The 21,513-nt window shown below is 38.6% G+C and overlaps 1 protein-coding gene and 1 long non-coding RNA gene across 11 annotated transcripts in view; one reads left to right on the top strand and one right to left on the bottom strand.

The window, feature by feature from the left end:
- The window catches only part of BRAF (B-Raf proto-oncogene, serine/threonine kinase), a 171,764-nt gene extending 161,464 nt beyond the window's left edge, over window positions 1–10,300 (top strand). For 3 of the 5 annotated variants that reach the window (XM_077850159.1, XM_077850161.1, XM_077850165.1), the window contains 4 exons: window positions 680–814; window positions 3,435–3,485; window positions 4,563–4,716; window positions 10,131–10,300. In XM_077850159.1, the coding sequence (XP_077706285.1) occupies window positions 680–814; window positions 3,435–3,485; window positions 4,563–4,716; window positions 10,131–10,153 (363 nt within the window). In that variant the 3' untranslated portion in view covers window positions 10,154–10,300. The remainder of the gene's footprint in view (window positions 1–679; window positions 815–3,434; window positions 3,486–4,562; window positions 4,717–10,130) is intronic. The other 2 variants (XM_077850166.1, XM_077850160.1) reach the window with 1 other exon arrangement.
- On the bottom strand, window positions 599–13,027 carry LOC144284958 (uncharacterized). 6 transcript variants are annotated; one of them, XR_013353343.1, is made up of 5 exons: window positions 8,068–8,915; window positions 6,209–6,359; window positions 4,532–5,150; window positions 1,417–1,522; window positions 599–775 (listed from the first exon to the last, which is right to left on the bottom strand). It is a non-coding gene; the product is annotated as an uncharacterized LOC144284958 (long non-coding RNA). The 6 variants fall into 6 exon arrangements; XR_013353342.1 differs by having other exon boundaries at window positions 4,532–6,359; XR_013353344.1 differs by lacking the exon at window positions 4,532–5,150 and having other exon boundaries at window positions 8,068–8,576.
- Window positions 13,028–21,513: the final 8,486 nt, after the last annotated feature.

Below are 21,513 nucleotides of genomic sequence, written 5' to 3'. Positions count from 1 at the left end.
CCCTCTAAGATCAAAATCCCCTCTCTTCACAGAGTCCCAAGACGCCTGATGTCTGTTTCTGTCCGTTCTCAAAACAGGCAAAAATGAGAAAATTAAATCAGAAACAGTGTTCATCTCTGCACCTAGGGAAGACAAGACTTTTTACTTTATTAAAGAGAAAACTTAATTCCCAAGGTGGTTTATCTTCTTTTTCTTCGGAGGAGGCTCTGATTCTCAGACCTACATTACTACATGCCCCATTTCTAACATTTCCTCAACAAACGAATTTGTTGCCAAAACAACTGCTAAAAAGCTTAGCTTTTTTGGTTCTTGCTACATATATATAGAGAGGACTTGTGATGCCCAACAAGTACTCAATAAATACTCAATAAATTACTTTAAGTAAAATAGAGGCACAGTCCAATCTGATTACCCTGGCAGTGGGAAATGGATAAGGACAGACTGGAAGCCTGGAGAGCAATAAGAACTTTACAGTAGTCTAGAGGTCCTGAAGATTTCAGCTTACAGCCCACAATATGATTTATGATTTTGGGATGCATTGTGTTTCTTTTTATTGAAGTACAGTGTACATGCAGAAGAGTACACAAAAATGCGCTGCTTGTTGAATTTTCTATGTTTATGTATTTTTCAGTTCATCAACAAGGTTGTATGATTTATTGTTTTTTTTTCCCTTGCCCAGATAATTTTTATGGTGGGACGAGGATATCTTTCTCCAGATCTCAGTAAGGTACGGAGTAACTGTCCAAAAGCCATGAAGAGATTGATGGCAGAGTGCCTAAAAAAGAAAAGAGATGAGAGGCCACTCTTTCCCCAAGTAAGAAGCTTTATGTTACCTAAGAGGATAGGCTAATACTCAGATGTAGATTTTTAAATAGTTTCTAGAGCATACAGTTTGTATTTTGTGAATTTGGATTCCATGTGATTATGTGCAGGCAGCAGATAAGTAATCACATAAAGATGATTTTATGAATTTGAATGGTGGTACGTCTAGAAATTTGGAATCTCAGTACAAAATATTAAGAAAGACTTTGATTTTGTCTAGCAGTTCTCAGACTTTTTTGGTCTCACAATCCATTTACACACTTAAAAATTATTGAAAACCCCCAAAGAACTTTTGTTTATATAAGTAATAATTGCCATTTTAGAAATTGAAACTAAGTTTTAAAAATATTTATAAGTTTAATTAAACATAATAAAACCATTACATGTTAAATAACACTTTTGTAAAACAACTGTATTTTCCCAGACAACAGAATTAATGAAAAGAATGGCATCGTTTTACCTTTTTTGCAAATCTCTGCAAAAAAAAGACATCTGGATTCTCTGCATTTGTGATGTTGCAATATTTTGCATGATGTAGCCTCTGAAAACTCCACTTACACTTGCAAAATAATGACAGTAAAAAGGCAATAATACCTTGCTGTTATTATGAACATAGTTTTTCTACATATTACACTTTGAGAACTGCTGCTTCAGTTCCTCCTGGTGGTAAAACATTCCCAGCTTCCCTTTAATACTGAGTCTGAAAAAAAAAAAAAAAAAACACTGAGTCTGTTGGAGGAGCATTTTCAAATAGGGCAAAAAGTGCCACCTATTGGCACTGTCTGCCTTTCTCTGATTCTTGGAAAATTACCATCGCTTTTTATCTTTTCATGGCATAAGGCTAAAGCCCTTACGTTAACAATCTTTAATAAGCCTCACAAACTGCAACTAAGTACATGAAGAAGCTGAGAAAGTTTCGATATGGAAGATATTGTAATATAAATTCAGTTTTTTGTGATGCTCAGGAAGTTCTGATAGCGCTGTATAAACAAGTCTTGATAAATCAGTACAATTTTCAGAGGGGTAGGACTGACTCTGTAATTACTAGCTACCATAATTACTGAGTTGGTCTTTCTTGAACCTTATTATGCTTTTAAATACCCACTCCTAGCTGAATCTCCTAAGACAAAAGTCACTGTTACAGGAATACATGAATCTGTTATTCCCATCTAACACATTAAAGATTGAATTTGTGTTTTAACAAGTCTCTAAGGGGCTATCTCAGAGTGGGTAGATACATGTTTTACATATTAGAATTCTAAGTTACTATTTCTTCGAGGAAGAGTTTTTTTTTTTTTTTTTTTTCAACCCAGAAAACTGCTGGTTGTTTAAAACTATCAAAGTAAAAGGACCAGTGTTGTTGGCCAATATCAGCAGGACCCTGGTATCACATTCTGTTTTCATAGTCCAGGTACTAGAGTTTCCTGTTTAACATGCTTGATGTATATTAATAATGTAAATTATATCCACAGGCCCACTTTTTTATTTTAAGATTTTATTTTTTTAAGTAATCTCTACACCCGGATTTGGGCTCAAACTTACAACCCCAAGATAAGAGTTGCACACCCTATCAACTGAGCCAGCCAGGCAGCCCTTATAGTCCTTCTTTTTAAGTGGTATTAAAGGGGACAAAATGTTTATACTTCTAAATATAAATTCTTTGTGTGGTATCTGAAAATGAAATGGATATCTGAATTTTTCAGATTGCTGAGGATGCTCGTTTTAAGTATTATTTTTAACTTTTCATTACAAGATCTCTTTTCACACTACACAGAAACACAAATTTCAGATGGCTAAAGATTTATATATGTGAAAAACATAACTATAAGAAGTCATTTTTATTGACCTTCAGGTAGGAAAGGCTTTCCTAATAATAATAAGCAAGAAGCGAAAATCCAGAAATGATAAAGGAAAGATCAGCAAGTCTGACCACCTTAAAAGTTTTTAAAATTCTGTGTAATAAAAATACTATTGAAAAGTAAACACAAAAAATAATTATAGCATGTATAACAAAGCATAAATACTGGTATTATGTAAATGCCTCCTACAAATCAATAAGTAAAAAAGATAACAGAAAATGAGCAAAGCATATGAACTGGTGATTCACACAGAAATACAAATGGTGAATGAGCTTAGGATGTTAAAAGTTCTGAGACAGTCAATAAAATGCAGAGTAACAGTGAAACACGTTTTGATTTTCTCTCTCAGATTGGCAGTATCCAGCATTGGGAACCGTGTTGGGAAGTAAGAAGGGCCGGGCCCTCCTTATAAATTTTTTAACAGTATTGTTGGGATTGTAAATTGGTTTGGTCTCTTCAAAGGACTTGGTACAATTCATAAACTCCAAATATACATACATTTTGCTCTGGTAATTCCACTCTTAAAAACGTATACTACAGAACCTGCTTCCACAAGTGCTCAGATACATACAAGAATGCTTACCATAATAGGAAAAATTAAAGACATAGAGATCAAGGTAGCTCTCTAGATGGCATGGAAGTTAGCGAGGGGAAAGAAAAGCAACACAGAAAAATATGTGTAGTATGATACCACTTGGATGGTGGTGAGGGTGGGGATGGGCTCTGTTTTCATATGTGCATGTTTATGCATAGGAAAGGTCCAGAAGAAAGTATAGACTCTTTAACAGTGGTTACCCCTGGAAGGTAGGACTTATACTTTTTCTGTATTATTTGAATTTTTATTTGTGTGTTATGCTTGTAATTGAAGATGTTTTGTAACATTGCTTCTTTGCCTTATACTAATCATACAGATTACAGTTTAACTTTTTAAAAAGTTTTGGTAGCTCAGAAACATAATAATAGTAATGGCTGCTAAAGTTTTATTGAGTTCTTACTATATGCCAGGCATTGTGCCAAGCCTACACGTATGTCTCATGATTATGAACATCCATTTTACTGTCTGCCTTCAAGAGTCATAACCCGTTTCTCTGTACCTTAAACTATGTGGAGTTTCTACGTTTTGTGTGTTGGTGTCTATTTGTCGTTTGCCTGTCTTTTCCACTCTTGGATTGTCACCTGTCACTTCTCACTCCTATGCCACTAGCAGTGTGGGTCATCAGGTCCTACTTTTAATTATGTTGTGGAAGACATTCCCCCATTATTAAGTTTCTTAAAGAATGAGTTGCTCTGATGATTGTGTTTGTGAAGTCACCCACTGCTTTACTGATTGATGCTTCATCTTCCCAAAAGGGACTGCGGTCTGGGAGAAATAGGTATATAATCGGTTTAAAACTCAGGGCAGCCCCCGTGGCGCAGCGGTTTAGCGCCGCCTGCAGCCCAGGGCGTGATCCTGGAGACCCAGGATCGAGTCCCACGTCGGGCTCCCTGCATGGTGCCTGCTGCTCCCTCTGCCTGTGTCTCTGCCTCTCTCTCTAGCTGTGTCTCTATGAATAAATAAATAAAAAATCTTTAAAAAAAAAAAAAACTTATTATTATTTACTGTTCCAAGGCTGGCAAATGATCTAAAATGTAAATAAAAGCTAACTATAGGTTATTTTCCCCATTCATTTTACAAGATTAAAATTATAGGAGTTTGGTCGTTCTCTTTTCTTTGTAAGGAAAAATACCAGTTTCTTAAGTATTTTTTCAGGCATTTAGGATAAACCAAAAACAATGTAAGATTTCAGGTGCTTTCTTGTAAAGTATGATGGGGATTTTAAAGATTAATAACACCTAGATTTTCATTCTACCTTTTTTCTTTTTTTCCTTTTCCTTTTTTAGATTCTCGCCTCTATTGAGCTGCTGGCCCGCTCATTGCCAAAAATTCACCGCAGTGCATCAGAACCCTCCTTGAATCGGGCTGGCTTCCAAACAGAGGATTTTAGTCTCTATGCTTGCGCTTCTCCAAAAACACCCATCCAGGCAGGGGGATACGGTGCGTTTCCTGTCCACTGAAACAAATTAGAGTGTGCGAGTATAGGGCATAGGGACCATGGAATAAAAATATGTTTGTTTATATATTTGCTAAATTGAATAAGATCTTTTTTAAAAACGATGAGCCAAAGAATGAATAGGTTTTTAAAGACTAGGTATCATTATTTCCAAATCTAAAATGTAAATTTAGCATTGGATTTTCAGCATCCAAGCATTTTATAAAATGCACAAGACATGGCTGAACATTTGTAGTACCTCTTTCAGAGGCTTTACTTCCTGTTCCACATCTGTTTATGGGCTTATTCTAATTATTAAACTTCATTTAAACTTTTCTCATGCACCTTTTGTTGTTGGCTATCACATGTCCAAGGGAGTCCCAAGAACAGCACCACTCCTGTGCATGGATTTGCAGGTGGACGGTGACAGTAGATTAGCCTGTGTTAGGCAAGGCAATCCAAACAGATCTAATTAAAAACTTATGAGAGTTGAATAAGTTATTTTTATTCTTAATATTATTTTCTATAACTTTTTATTATAATTTGGAAAATATGGATGTCCTTTATTCCTCAAAGCAGTAGACTGAATTTCTTTTTACAAATTACGAGTGCAGGTAACCAAAGATATTGCTTAGGAATGACATATTTGACATGAGTAATATGCTTGAACTTTGGATTTTTAGTGACGAATGTTAAAAATTGGAGTTCTTTTTAAATAATATTTTCCCATACATTAAGGATGTCTTATACACATAGAAGTTGAATTTCTTTACAGATGCATTGTTTCCTCCTCCCCCAGAAAAGCTTCATAGAATTCTGTGAGAAGTTTGGGGTTTGTTTGTTTAGATACCTTTAGTTACCAAACAACCAAGTAGTGGACTTCTTAAAAATTATTATTACTTTAGATTGTACATACCTCTCATGATACCTGTTTTAACAATCACCTTATCCATGTGTCATAAAATTCTTGTGCTCCTTATATTCTTTGCCCAGCAGGGTTCTTATGAATGAATGCTATTCTTTTTTTTTTTTTTCTGTAGCCTATGTAGCCTACTGTGTGAAGTATTTATTAGTGCTAATATTTACCTTTTCTTGTGTAGAAAATGACTGTACTGTGGCAGTCAGTATACTCTTACTATGAGCCAGAATCTTACTGGGAATCAAAAGTGAAAGGAGCAGTATCACTGTCATCTTACCAAAGAAATTATCATGTCTACTTCAGAGTCAGCACCAAAAGCCAGCCACTTAAATACATTTTCATTTATTTAATTTAGAACTGTGGTGATTTTTAAATATAACTGGTGGTTCGGGGCTATACAGGCACATAGACAACATCTGTGTTTAATATCATCCTTTGAAGCCAATAAGAAAATTGGGAAGACTTTAGTGATAATTTAGTTTTTAAATATCACAAATAAGTTTTTAAAATACTTTATTAATTTGAATGGATGAGATTTCATACAGGAAAACTAGTCAGTGAGAAGAAGCATGGCATACCTTTTGCCTCTCATTTGGGTAGTTTGAAATAAGTAATGCCATTCATGTTGCTCAAAATTGATTCATGCCTTTCAATTAGGCAAGAGTAGTGGAAAAGAACCTCTCTCGTGTTTTCAAAAATAAGAAAGAGAAAGGCATGAAAGAATGGAACCTGTTGGAAAAAAGATTCTAAATTAGTGCAGGATTTCTAAATCCTCTAGTGATATTAAAGATATGATAGTAATTACTAAATAGAGTTTTGTCCATTACGAATTGAATAGCAAGCATGTAGCTAACAAAGTTTTTACATTGGTCACTGGAATGCACAAAGGTTTGGACATTCTAAGGCACAAGAGTCAAAGGATCTTTTTACTGATCGAACTCTTTCTATAGTTCCTCAGTATACTTGCTTCACTCGTATTGTCCTTTCTTTGCTCACTCCTTTTTTCTGCCCCTACAATTCCCCACACGGACCACTGCCAACCCCCCACTCTCTGCATTTGACTCTTTTCAGTCTCCTTTGCAGAAGGCATTGCTGGGCTCTTAGAATCTTAGAACAGCTCAGAAATTCCTTTATGCCACCTTGCAAGTTTCAGTGGCCTTCAAAGGGCCACCTAGCAGTTTTCTTTCCAAACTGAGCTCACTAGGAGTGTTGGTGGAAGGACATGAGCAGTCTGGTAGGGCAAGATGTTCATTAAGTAACATGGATGCAGAGAAGTAGGGAGCATATTCTAGACATACGGTAGTCTCCGTTTCTGTTGTTTGTTTTATACTGCATTTTAGATATATTCTCCAAATAAAAATATCATTTTCCTAACCATATGTAGAGTTAACCTTTCTGACTACGTAATTGAAACAGAAAGACGTTCATTCTCTTATGACTGATTGCTTTTATTCCTAAAACCTCAGCCCACAGATTTTTTTATTAAAGTTGATTTCCTTTTTCAGCAGGCACCCTTTTTTGTAAAATTTGTTTTATAGTTTAGAAGTTTTACTGGTCAGTGACGGGAACTAAGATTTTTCTTCTTGATTTTAAGTAGTTTAGGGATCACAGCACATAAATGCTTTAGGTTATTTTCAGGTATTAAATGTTGTATTAGCCATTTACATTCTAAGCATTAGTTAAAATCATTCTCTTTAAATAGTGACTAACACACCAGCTTAAATGGCCTCTCTCAAGTGAGTCCCTCAATTTAAGGAAATGAGCTGCTTTTTTTTTTTAATATTATGAAATGGGTACTTCAGACTAAAACACTGTCAGTTACAGTCCTATTAGATTGAGAATTATTAAGCATTTCTAGAGTACTTTTTATTTTACTCCATATTTCATCGCTCCTGTGGTAATTTCTCTTAAAATTTAAGAAGTCCAGTGTGTCTGAGCCAGAATGTTTGTCATATTTTTGAAACTTCGTAAAAGGTCACCACAAAGAAAGAATGAGAATTACTCTGGTTTCAAATGAATGCCCCCCTACATCTAAAACAGTGATCGATTTCTGTGCAAATTGATTTTTCACAGCATATTTTATCTTGAAGAAGTATATAGCAAATTACATGTATAATAGCCACTGAAATACATTCAATTCAGGAATAAAAGGTAATTATGTAATATCTTAAAACTAGTTAGTAAAATCCTTAGATTTCAAATAAACGAATCTTAATATTTGAGTTATTCTAAATCACAGGGCCTTCCCAAATGTTCTCTACCTTAATCTTAAATAAAGTCAAATGGAAAACAGAACTTAGGTTATTCTCAACCAGAAAGGTTAAAAAAAAATTTTTTTTTTCATTTTGGCCTCTGATTTTTCAGGCAATAATTAACATACCAAAATTTTCAAAAAGTCATGTAGTATCCTGGATATTTCACTTCAAGTAATTCTTACCTCAAATAAAATAGGATAGGAAGTGGAATGATAGAGATTTCTGGATATGCAAGAAGGAGTATGCCTTTTTCCCCAAAAGCAGATCCATTGCCTGTTATGCCCATCTTTCCTTAAATTTCTCCGTGATTTCAGGACATATATAGAAAGAGTTTTATTTTATTGATCCATAAACTCTTGAGTTCTTTTTGTCTTTTTTTATTCCTGGATCTAAAGTCTGCTTATGAAATAATAACTGCATTCCGTTAGAAGCAGTAGACAATGGTAAGATGGTCTTCAGTGTTTGCTTTATTAGTATCTGATTTGGAGTTTGTTGGTACGAGTTTGTACTTTGGGAGACTGTTTTGTGATTTTTTTTTTTTTAAAGGCTAACCTTTTAAGTTTGTAGAGTAGAACACTGTTCAAAGTGGGATGTCTAATTATCATAATTGGAAGCACATGATTTTTTAAAGTTATTTTTTAATGTGGTATATAAGATCTGACATAGAATTTTATCACTTTTGATATTCTCACTTAATAGATTAAAGTCTAGCCATATTTTAAAAACTGGAAGATTTTTTTTAAAAAATAAAGATTTGCAAGTAAATCCTATTTTCACATTGACTTCCTTTAATGAGATTCAGATTCTGCAGGATACAGTGACTACTAATTAGAATGTTGAAAATTACCTTAAAGAAATATATGAAAATACTAGAAAAAATAGCAACCTTCAAGCCACAGTGTACTTAAACCATAAGCAAAGGTAGTGTGAATGTTTATAGATTTCTAGTCTCTGTTCACAAAATAGTCTTCTGTGGTTATATTCTTCATACTTGGCTCTCTGTGGTCTTAGTGACTTGGCTTTTTTTTTTTTTTTTAATCAATGCCATACTTCCTCCCTAGTCTTAACTTTAAATATGAGGTAATGGGGCAGCCCCAGTGGCTCAGTGGTTTAGCGCCACCTTCTGCCCAGGGTGTGATCCTGGAGACCTGGGATCGAGTCCCACATCGGGCTCCCTGCATGGAGCCTGCTTCTCCCTCTGCCTATGTCTGTGCCTCCCTCTCTCTCTCTCTCTGTGTGTGTGTGTGTCTCTCATGAATAAATAAATAAAATCTTAAAAAAAAATAAATAAATAAATATGAGGTAATGATTCTTTTATCCTTCCTTGATCTTTTGACTCACAATACTGTGGTTACTTGCTTGGTGAAAGGAATCCTTAAATAGAAAAGAGATAGTATCACCATCTGCAATCCAATTAGTATTAATACTCAGAGTGGGAAAATAAATTATTATTGAAAATTATTTCAGGGTATATTCATTGTTAAGACCACCCCCACCCCCAGACTTGCATCATAACAGTGCCATTTTCTAGCTGTGAGATATCAGGCAAATTACTCCACCATTCTAAACCCACGCTTGCTCCTTTGTAAGTTTAGAGAAGTAATAGCACTTGCCTTATAGTGATTATGAGGCTTAGATGCAAATATAAAGCATTCAGTGAGGCACCTGGCGTATAACAGGTACTCAGATGGTTGCTAATATTATCAGCCTGTGATCTGGGGGTTCAGTCAGCCAATCATTAGCAATCTGTTGTTGTTGGGGGAGGACATACCAGTGTCCTGTAGTAGCCAGTTGGCAGTCAGAGAGTGGACAGGTCACTCCTAGATGAAATCCTGTGTTGGTGTCAGTGACTGCTTGGACTTGCATCATTATAATAATGGAAATGAGTTGATAATTGGGGGAAAGTCTTCAACAAATCAACCTTACTATTTTACAATCCATATCTGAGAAATTTTGTTCATTGGAATGGTTTTTCAGCTTGATTAGAACCATAGCATGTCAAATCCAAATGGGAAATTACCTGTAGACTCAATATTTAATTGGCAAAACTGAAGCATAGTCTATATACTATAAATTATCTTCTTTTATGGATTTCGGCCATTTTTGCTTTTAAATCAGTGATGATGTTGCTAGCTTTGTAATAGTTAGCGAGTCCCCTTTCAGTGAGGTTTCAGTGAGGCTTTTCTAGATCTCTTGGTTATTTGAGATAACTTTTTTAAAATTAGCTCTTGTCCTCCCTCTACAGGAGAATTTGCAGCCTTCAAGTAGCCACACCATCATGGCAACAACTACTCTTATTTCTTAAGTCTTGTGTTCGTACAATTTGTTAACATCAAAACACAGTTCTGTTCCTCAAATCTTTTTTTAAAGATACAGAATTTTCAATGCATAAGCTGGTGTGGAACAGAATGGAATTTCCCATCCAACAAAAGAGGGAAGAATGTTTTAGGAACCAGAATTCTCTGCTGCCAGTGTTTCTTCTTCAACACAAATACCACGTGCATACAAGTCTGCCCACTCCCAGGAAGGAAGAGGAGAGCCTGAGTTCTGACCTTTTGATGGTCAGGCATGATGGAAAGAAACTGCTGCTACAGCTTGGGAGATTGGCTGTGGAGAGCCTGCCCGTCAGCTCTGCCCTTCTAACCGCCAGATGAGTGTGTGGCTGGTCACCTGACAGGGCAGCTGCAATCGCCAAGCATCGTTCTCTTTCCTGTCCTGGGATTTTGTCGTGGAGCTCTTTCCCCCTAGTCACCACCGGTTCATTTCTGAGGGATGGAACAAAAATGCAGCATGGCCTTTCTGTGTGGTGCATGTCCGGTCTTTGACAAATTTTTATCAAGTGAAGCTCTTGTATTTAAATGGAGAATGAGAGGCGAGGGGGGGGGGATCACGTTTTGGTGTAGGGGCAAAGGGAATGCTGCATCTTTTTCCTGACCCACTGGGTTTCTGGCCTTGGTTTCCTTGCTCACTGAGGGTGTCTGCCTATAACCACGCAGGCTGGAAAGTGCTGGCACACATTGCCTTCTCTTCTCACTGGGTCCAGCAATGAAGACAAGTGTTGGGGATTTTTTTTTTGCCCTCCACAATGTAGCAAGTTCTCAGGAAAATACAGTTAATATCTTCCTCCTAAGCTCTTCCAGTCATCAAGTACTTATGTGGCTACTTTGTCCAGGGCACAAAATGCCATGGCGGTATCCAATTAAAAGCCTACAAAACTGCTTGATAACAGTTTTGAATGTGTGAGACATTTATGTAATTTAAATGTAAGGTACAAGTTTTAATTTCTGAGTTTCTCTATTATATTTTTATTAAAAAGAAAATAATTTTCAGATTTAATTGAATTGGAATAAAATAATACTTCCCACCAGAATTATATATCCTGGAAAATTGTATTTTTGTTATATAAACAACTTTTAAAGAAAGATCATTATCCTATTCTCTACCTAAATATGGGGAGTCTTAGCATAATGACAGATATTTATAATTTTTAAATTAATGGTACTTGCTGGATCCACACTAACATCTTTGCTAATATCTCATGTTTTCCTCCAACTTACTCCTACACTACATCCTCCATCCTCTTTCCAGTCTTTTATCTAGAATATGCAACCTAAAATAAAAATGGTGGTGTCTCCATTCATTCTCCTTCTTCCTTTTTCCCCCAAGCCTGGTCTTCAAAAGGTTGAGTAATGTGGCAGCTGAGTTCCCCGGGTAGAGAATAGTGCAATTTTATTTTTATTTTTATTTTTTAGAATAGCGCAATTTTAGTGTATTGGGTCTGAGGAAGGGTGTTTAGAACCTAACATCAGTTGTTTTTATAGAAAGAGCTGCTGTGCAGGTATTAAAAACGTCATTCTTTTTCTTTGCATAAGTGGAAATTAGAACCCAGTTATAGCTTCATTGGCCTTTACTAAAGGGTGGCATAAATTGCAGTAGTCACAAAGAAAGTGACTCTGGATGTATTAATGGCAAATTAATGACAAATACCTCCCTCATCATGAGTCTATAGAATCTCTTGCGAGGATTTAGGAATGTAAATCAAATCAAATGTACTTACCCCAACCAAGCAATGTAGCCAAGGACCTTAAAGATACTAGACAGAACCTATAAAATAAATCAGGGAATTAGAAGTTGTTTTTTAAAAATCTCAAATTGTAACTGAGCCCACTATCTTTTAGCCATTAAGCTCACTGCTGTTCGATGCTTTTTGCTAAAATAACTGTATCCAGAGGAAAGCCTACTGAAAATTCTACAGGCTTGTGAAAGATTATCCTAGTAAAATGGAAAACATCCTAAAGTCGTTAGAGTTTGAAAAGCAGTGTGTTCTTAAGTCCTACATGAGCAGAGACAATTCAGAAATTGCGAAGATTCATGCTGATTGGAAGAGCATCTTGTGTGCATAATGCTGCTTCTCTTTTAAAAGCATCTTTTTACATATGTCCCCATACATGCTTTTAAACTGGTGGTTTTGTTCCCTTTACCAAGATTGGAGAGAGCTCGGTTTGAAAAGCAGCGTGTCCTGGGGAGCAGCTGGCCGCTTGGCTGCAGGACACCTCCACCCCCACCCAAGGGGCAGAGGCCAGCACAGGCAGGGGTAGAGGATGACGGAGGGGAGCATAGCATTGGAAAGGTGACACGTTGTTTTCTTCCATCCTCTTTAGAAGAGATTGCTCTCCCTTGAAAGCAGGGAACAGACTTGGTCTCAAATGAAGCTGTGTCCAGCCAGAAGCCAGGCTCAGGGTATTCTTGGGAGATTTTTATAGAGCCCTTAAAAAATAAAAATAAAATTTTAGTATTTCTTATCCCCTTTTTTCCATCAAGTAGTTTTTTCTCTAGTTTACAAATGACATGATAAAGGGGTTTCCTCTTATTTTTTTGATGTTTAGACTACAGATAGACTTGTTGAGCTCCTAAGAAGATACAAGGAAGAACTCCTTGTTTGTGCAAAGCACTTTATGAGTCATTTGTATAGATAGAGTGTGGCTGCATCACTGACTGTCCTGAAAGATTGTAGTTGCCTGTCTTTTCCGTAAAGTGGCTGCAGTGCCTTCTATGGTGTATTTTATTTTGGGTAAGAAGAGGTGAAGCCTTCTGAAGAATTTGAGAGCAAACACAGAAGATTGTTTCAGAATATGTAGTATTCCTGATGGACTTTTTTGTCATCAAACTAGAGTCTAGGGTCTAGACTTTTGCCGCTGAAATAACATTGACCAAAAAGTAGTTTATAAAAGGGATTTGTGAATAGAAAATCCGGTGTGATCATCTGTACTTCACTGCACCTTTAAAGAAGATTCTATCTGTCAAATTCTGGTTCCTGAACATCCAGTCCCTGGTTGCACTTACGATCTTGTAGGATACGCTGGGGCATCCTAGGAGATAAAATGCCGTATGATACATACATACTATATTTTTGTTGCTGTTAGAAGAGAAAGAGCATGACATAGTTATAAAGAGGTGATGGAGACTTGAGCAGTGTCCACTGGAAACTGTAAATATTTCCTCAATTCTCCTTTGGTGCAGTTCCAGCTCTCTGAGCACACAAGGCTCTCCTCCAGTCAGCTGGGAGTGCTGCACAGGACCCCCCAGGCACCTCTCCCCAGCCTAGGGTCCACCCCATCTGGCGTCAGCTTGAAGCACACTGCAGGGTTCGGGTGACCTCTTCAAAAAACTACCTCCTCAGGATGAGGTAATGAATAGTTATTTATTTTAAAATATGAAAAGTCAGGAGCTCTAGAACATGAAGATGATTTAAGATTTTAACTTTGGCGTGTCCTTGTTATTTGATCACTCTCATTCGGTCCTAAAGGGCATTGTGCGTTTCGGCAGTAATAACTGAAAAATGGAGCTCTGAGTTTCTGAATGTTGTTGCAAGTGGTGCCAGCATCTGTTTCGGGGTATGTTTCAGAATCTTCACCTTAAGTCAGTTGCATGAAATTAAGTAGTTACAGTAACAGTTCACTAACAGTGGTACAATTTTAATTTTCAGTAGGCTTGGCAAGATAATACATCTTCATGATGAGTTAGCCACAACTTCATCACATGCACAGATACTTCTATTGAGAGACTGCCCAGCTAAAAAGATAGATGATTCCCCATGATTCTCTTCTTTGTCTAAGGTTGGCAGTTTTAGCACTAGAAAATCAGTACCTTGGGACTAGCAGATTTCAACCAATAGGCTATTAAAAAAAAAAAAAAAAAGTAACCATACATGGAAAGTTTACTGAGTATAAACAGCAAATAGCTTACAGGTCATACATTGACATGGTGTAGGTGAGGCTCTAGAAAAATACCTTGACAATTTGCCAAATGATCTTTACTGTGCCTTCACGATGCAATAAAAAATTAAAAAAAAAAGCTAAAATTTTAGCAGAAATCAGTGATTTGTGAAGAGAGCAGCCACTCTAGTCCAACTCAGCTGTGTTAATATTTTTTAGAGCGCAATTTAGACTGCAGAGACATGCACTAAAGGGTTTATAGCCAAAATCATTTAAAAAATGAGAAAACACAGGTAAATTTTCAGTGAACAAAATTATTTTTTTAAAGCACATAATCCCTAGTAGAGTCAGATATATTTATCACATAGAGCAACTAGGTTGAAAATTATAGTTCAGTGACATTTCTAGAGAAACTTTTTCTACTCCATAGGTTCTTCAAAGCATGGAACTTTTATATAACAGAAATGTTGGACAGACATTTTAAGGAATTGGTGTAGTTTGGGCGTCAGAAGTGCTATATGTTGGGCAGCAAACACTTCTCAAGCGTAAGAAGGAGGAAGCTAACATAGAGGACAGGAATTGAATTTATCAGTTTCCAGAGTACTGCTGCCAACCCAAACAGTGATTTTTCAGATTTTAAAATGTAAACTTGCCTCCCAGGACATGTTTGCAAATTATGTGGAACGGTCCTGCTGGTGTTCAGGGTGCTGTAGGAACCAGGTGGGTGGGGGGACCCCTTTTCAGGGGGGCATTGGAATAGTTAATGACATGGCTGGTGGGCGTGAATTAGACACACATCATGGTGTGCTTTTTGTACCTTGCATTTCTTGCCATCCCCAGGTAAAGGTAGTGCACTGTCCAGCAAGTTCCCGGATGTTTTACTAAGTTGTATTACTGATGGCCATAGGTTGTTGAGCACCCAAGGAGTGCAGTAGCATCTCTGCCTGATTTGTATATTGGCCAGGGGAGAATGAAGTGGCCAGTATTGCTAGGTCTGGTAAAATTGAAAATACTGGTAAGGTTTTTGTTTCATCAGCACACTAGAGAGTAAGCTTTGTTTTGTCTTAGTTCTCCTAGGCTCATATCTTTTCAGATAACTTATTTTCACTTCTCTTCAAGCAAAGACATTGAAACTGAAATTTAGTTCTAAATTTTGCCAGTGGCAGAAAGGGTAATTAACAGTTTCTATCGGGATTTTTAAGGTAGACGAGGACAGAAACATGAAGTCTTAAAATATTTAAGATAACACTGCCTCAACGTGCACAGGGATGGTTCATCCTCACCTCAAAGTGATTAAGTAGATCTTTTATTTCAACATCCACAACTCTCAAGCTGTTAATATTTTAATCCTTTTTTATTTAATTTTTTTTTACCCTTTGACTCACTTTACCCAACTGTTTAGTTTTAGTAATTACTAAATTAGTTTTATTAAAATGTTTAATTTTATTAAAATGTATAATTTTATTTAACAAAATTCTGTTTTGACTAATTACAGTGATGTAACCAGTTATGCATGAGGACACAGCCAATGTATCTGGGGTGTGTGTGTGTGTGTGTGTGTGTGTGTGTGTGTGTGATGAGTTTGTTTTCTAAGAATTTTGTAGATTGAAGTACTCTTGGCAAACAACTGAAATGTTTATTTGTGTTAGTATCAAAAACAAGATTTGTGCAAACCATCTGCCTCTCCGGCAGGCTGAGCGTCTTGTCCAGCACTCCCGAGCAGCTGGCTCTCGTCACAGGCTGTAGGGAATTGGGCAGGAAGTTGGCTGAAGAGATGCAGCAGGGGAAGGGCTTCATTTACAGTGGTGCGTTGTGGATGGGGGTTCTAAGTTGCTTATTAGTACCAGCTTTGTGTTGAAAATTATTCTGTGTTGCATTTGTGTGTTAAGCCTTTTTTAACCCACATGTATCTTGGTGGAATAAACTTCAGATTAGCATAAACAGCAAAGCTTACAGAGTAGGCACAAATGTAGAGAAAGTGGACCAAAATGGGCTGGGGTGGGGGGTGTGGGAGTAAGTCTGGGGCTAGGGAAGAACTGATGTGATGGTGGGAAATAAACTATAATTACCTGAAATAAATGTAAGAGTGCAATAAGTGTGCTTTTTATCTAAGCTGTGAACAGTTTAAAAAACGAACATTCCTTCCTAATACATTTGTGTATGTTCCATAGCTGATTAAAACCAGCTATGTAAACATAGAATCCCTTTTTATTCTTGTTAATTACCAACATGAGTGGCTAAACTTTATGTCTTATTTATCTTCATGTTACATTAGTTTACATACGGGAGTGTGCGTGCGTGCATGTCTGTCCACGTGTGGGTGTGTGCGCGCGCGTGCGCTGTACCCTTTCCCTCCTTCATCTGGAAATGAATTCAATGGGTCCTCTTGTTCTTCCTTTGGCCGTGCCACAGATTATGGTCTTGACTTGGCCTTCATGATCCTGCCTGATTTCAAGGACTCTTATCACAGTGATACGTTTTTGTGGTGATCTCCTCTGTTGGTTGTACACTCGGACCCTTCCTCACTCAGCGGTTGCCGCCTTAGGAGCCCACAGCTGATCAGGGGCTCAAATCTGACCATTCCTCAATATAGGTCCCTTTGAATTCTAGTTCAGTACTTAGGATTGCTCTTTGGTTTAAACCAAGAAAAAAGGAAAACACCCTCCCCCCATTTTCATTTACTTCTTGGTTTGAGGACAATTCTTCTGTAAGGGAGAGGAAAGGGAAATCCTTCATGTTTTAACCACAGTGAATTAATGTCTCCTGGTTTCCCACTCCAAACCTAATGGCAATTCACATATATACATTCCTCTCTCTCTCTCGCTGCCAAAGGTTTGGGTTTAGTTCACTTCAGTTCCACTCGAGCATTGAAAAGATTCTCATGGAGTCTGGGGTGTGCCCAGTGAAAAAAAAATGGGGACTTTTAAATTGTCCACAGACCTCTTTATACCTGCTTTGCAAAAATTACAATGGAGTAACTATTTTTAAAGCTTATTTTTCAATTCATAAAAAAAAGACATTTATTTTCAGTCAAATGGATGATGTCTCCCTGTTGTCCCTTTCTTAACCCTCAATGTTTGCTTGAATCTTTTTTTTTTTTTCCCCTTAATTCCTCCCCCTACCCACTTCTTGATACTTTGGTTCTTTCCTGCTCAGGTCCCTTCATTTGTACTTTGGAGTTTTTCTCATGTAAATTTGTACAATGGAAAATATTGTTCAGTTTGGATAGAAAGCATGGAGAATTAAAAAAAGATAGCTGAAATTCAGATTGAAGAGATTTATTTCTGTGTAAAGTTATTTAAAAACTCTGTATTATATAAAAGGCAAAAAGTTCTATGTACTTGATGTGAATATGCGAATACTGCTATAATAAAGATTGACTGCATGGAGAAGGCTTTATTAAGATTCTTCTTCTAGCACCATCACATTCAACAGTGTCAGTAGTCAGGATCCTGACAGTTCTTCCAGGCAATGTGGAGACGAGAAATCTGTTTCATATATGTCACTTACTGCTTTTTGGGTAGAAGTTACTTGTATGGAAAAAAAAAATTTTTTTTTTAAATATTCTTTTAAGTTGTCGAGATGAGAGCCTGCTATGTTGTATGCACTCCTGTGGTGGGGACAGCCTTCTTTCCAGTGTTGGTGACGCCCTTCAAATTCTCTCTCCTGCTGTGACCTGACTGCACCCCTGCAGGGGGCTCAGCTCAAGTGTTTGCCCTAATTGAGTCACTGAAGGAGTCTTGTCTGAAGTTACCCTTAAAATTGTATCTTTCCACGCTTTTTTGACACAATTTCTAATACATTTGCTGTAGGAACACAGAATGTTCACAGACGTAAATATTTGAAACTGTGCACTTGTATTTTACACTTTTTTAAAAATGCTAGTTATCCCAATGAGTTGTGTCTGTGTGATTTCTGAAGTTTGAAAGAGCCCTAGAATAACTTCAAGCTATGTCAGATAACCGGGCAGTTTCTAGAAGAGGAGTAAACCCCTATTTTATTTATTTTCATTCATGAGAGACAGGCAGACACAGGCAGAGGGAGAAGCAGGCTCCCTCCAGGGAGCCTGATGTGGGACTCGATCCCGGGACTCCGGGATCATACCCTGAACCAAAGGCAGATGCTCAACCACTGAGCCACCCAGGCGCCCCAGGAGTAAATCATTTTAAAACTTCATCTGGAAACCATACGTCCAAGAACAGGAAGGACAGAAAAGTCTTCAGGACAGCACATTATTTATTCTGAAATTTTGTCAGGAGCTGTGATAAAATCTGCTCCCTGGGTTCTACAGTCCTAGGCTCATAAAATGTGTGTGCAGAAGGAATCCTTAAGGACATTCTGGTCCAAGTCCCCTCACTGTCAGTCACTGACTGGGAATCCCCAGGGATGACTTCCTAGCTCATGTAGCCAAGACTCAGGACTGCTGTTTTCAACATCAGTTGTATGCGCTATGGATTTACCATACATAAGCAAAGTGTATATGAAATATACCTATTTATAATTGTTATGGTTGTAGTGGCTATAACAAAATATGGATAGAAATGAGTTGACTCCATGGCACTGAGTCCATAGCTGGAAACGAATGTGGTGCCAGGCATTCTCCACTCGCCCCTGCGCAGGTAAGTGACAAAAGGCAAGGGCCTAGCTGCTGAGGCAGGTGCGTTCCAGCCCAGGCTGCTCTGGTGTCCTCCGCTACCTACACTGGTCCCACTGACGCTTCCGAGGTGGTGGCAGTGGGCAACCAGGTCACCCTCTTCCACAGAACAGTCCTGGGGGCAAGCAGAGCCACGATGACTTCTGTACCTTCCTGGAACACGCACACAACCAGGTGTTCCTTATATCGTGCCTCCCCTGTTATTTGCACTCAAGGTTCCATAGGAAACAAAGTTTTAAGTGTTAAAATGTGAGGTTTGAGCTCTGTTGCCATGGGTAATTTCTTCACCACCTGCCTTTCCATTTGAGAGGGTAGGGCTCTGCTCGCCATCTGTCAGGCCACACCTAGCATTTATTTACTGGAGCACGAGACATTCTAAGTGTGTTGTTTGGCAGTGGAGACGGGCAGCACTGCATCTGCTGGAGTATGTTCACGTGCTTAGTCTGGGGCTTTTCCGTAAAAATCAGCCACAGATTCAAGGGTCACTATAAACTTAGCTTCTAAGTGGTCTAGCAACGAAGTAACGGTTGCTTCCATTTAGAGAGTATTTCCTTCGTAGCAGGTGTGGTTCTGAGGGCTTTACAGGCTAATAATGCATTTAATCTAATCCCTTTTACAAATCAGGAAGTTGAAGAGATCAAGTAAGTAATCTGCCCGAGAAGTCCCACCAAGTAAATGGTAAAGCAATGAGTCAGATCCAGCAAGTCAGACTCCAGAGCCTGGATTCTTTAAGCACTGTGCCAGATTTTCAAACTGCAGGTTGAGTCCTATTAGTGGGTAGTAGAATCCGTCTCAGGCATTTTGTAAGTAGACCAGAGTAAGAGAAAGTATCAGTGTGTATCACAGCTAAATACTGTTTCATGAAACTTTTGGATTATATACATACACAAAGGCATGGACTCTAGGTCAAAATGTAAAATTATTTGTGAGTAGGTCATGATCAGAGGTTTACATACGCTGTACGGACTCGGATAATCTGACTTGCCCAGAGCCAGCCAACCAGATCAGCTCTGAACCTCAACCCTACCTGTATGACTTGGTTGGGCAAGTCATCCATCTACAGCTCAGCATCCTTATCTATCGAAGGGGAAGAGGGGCGCCTGGGGGGCTCAGTTGGTTAAGCACCTGCCTTCAGCTCAGGTCATGATCCCGGGGTCCTGGGATCAAGCCCCAAATCAGGCTCCCTGCAGAGCAGGGAGCCTGCTTCTCCCTCTCCCTCTGCTTGTGCTGTCAAATACAATCTTTAAAATAAAAAAGTGGGAAGAATGTACACTTAATTAGAATTAACACATGCAAAGTGTTTACCACAGTACCAGGCCCATGTAAGCCCAGAGTGTTCTCTATTCGACTATATATAACCGTCAATCAAATATACTTAACATCTTTTTGGGGCCCTCTCCCACTTTATTTTCCCATAAGCTGTACAGCGGACCCTCGACCATGGGTTTGAGCTGTGCCGGTCCACTTATACATGACTGTTTTTGATAAATGTAGTACAGTCCTGTAGATGTATTTCCTGTTCCTTACGAATTGTTCTCTGGCTTTAAGAGAACTAAGTATATAATACATATAATGTACAAAACAGGTTGAGTCTCTGTGTATGTTCTTTTTTTTTTTTTTTTTTTTTTTAAAGATTTTATTTATTTATTCATGATAGTCACAGAGAGAGAGAGAGAGGCAGAGACACAGGCAGAGGGAGAAGCAGGCTCCATGCACCGGGAGCCCGATGTGGGATTCGATCCCGGGTCTCCAGGATCGCGCCCTGGGCCAAAGGCAGGCGCTAAACCGCTGTGCCACCCAGGAATCCCTCTGTGTATGTTCTCAATAAGGCTTCCAGTCAGCAGTAAGCTGTAAGGTTTTGGGGGGGAGCCAAAAGTGGTATCTGGACTTGCGACTGCTCGGGGCTGGCACCCCAAACTCTGGTGCTTCAAGTCAAATGTGACAGGATGGAGGTCGTCACCTGGAGAGAAGGCTGGAGACGACTCCCGCATCAGCTCAAATATGAAAAGGAGGATCCAGTATGTGGAGACCACACTGGCTGAGTTTAAAAAAGACTGCGGTTTTTAAAGTTACCTTTAATTCAAATCAAGCAACTCTGAAAGGTTTCTAAGGAAAAGAGCTAGCGGGATTATCCTACCTGAGTTCACAGTTGCAGTGAGTACACATGAGTAAAACGCTTTGTTGGCGGGAAGGAGACAACAAAACTTAGACCTAAAAAGTACAGGAAAGAGATGGCCTTTTAAAGATCTGCCCTATTTTCAGCTGAGCTGAGCGCGCTTACTCTTACCCACGTGAGTGAACACAAAACAGAGAAGTGTCTCCGCACCGCTGCACCGGGCCCGACTGCTGAGCTGGCAGTGGAGTGGGAGGACCTGTTCACGGTGCATCAACCTTGCTGTCACTGTGTCCATTGACACCTGAGGAGAACCAGTGGGGGCCTGGGAACCCAAGGATCAGGAAGCCCTGTTCAGAGCCTGCCAGAGGCTTCTCACTTGACATAAAACCTAAACCTGTGGCTATGACCTACCAACCTCATCTAGTCCCCATCGCCTCACCTGCTAGAACCCCACTGGACTTTGTGTTCCTCAGTGACCCTGGTCCCAACCTAGACCTTGGTTCTCACTGTTCCCTGTCCCCGAAGCACTCTCCCTTCCCCTTAGACCCTCACACAACTGGTTCCTCCCACTTGTTCAGGTCCCACCCACCCAAAAGATCAGTACCCGCCTCTCTCTAGCACATCACCCGTTACTTCCTTCAGG

Source organism: Canis aureus, chromosome 15 (assembly GCF_053574225.1).
Source record: "Canis aureus isolate CA01 chromosome 15, VMU_Caureus_v.1.0, whole genome shotgun sequence".
In the NCBI taxonomy this organism is placed as follows: domain Eukaryota; kingdom Metazoa; phylum Chordata; class Mammalia; order Carnivora; family Canidae; genus Canis; species Canis aureus.
Note: the sequence above shows the minus strand (reverse complement) of the source record. Positions and strands in the feature narration are given on the sequence as shown.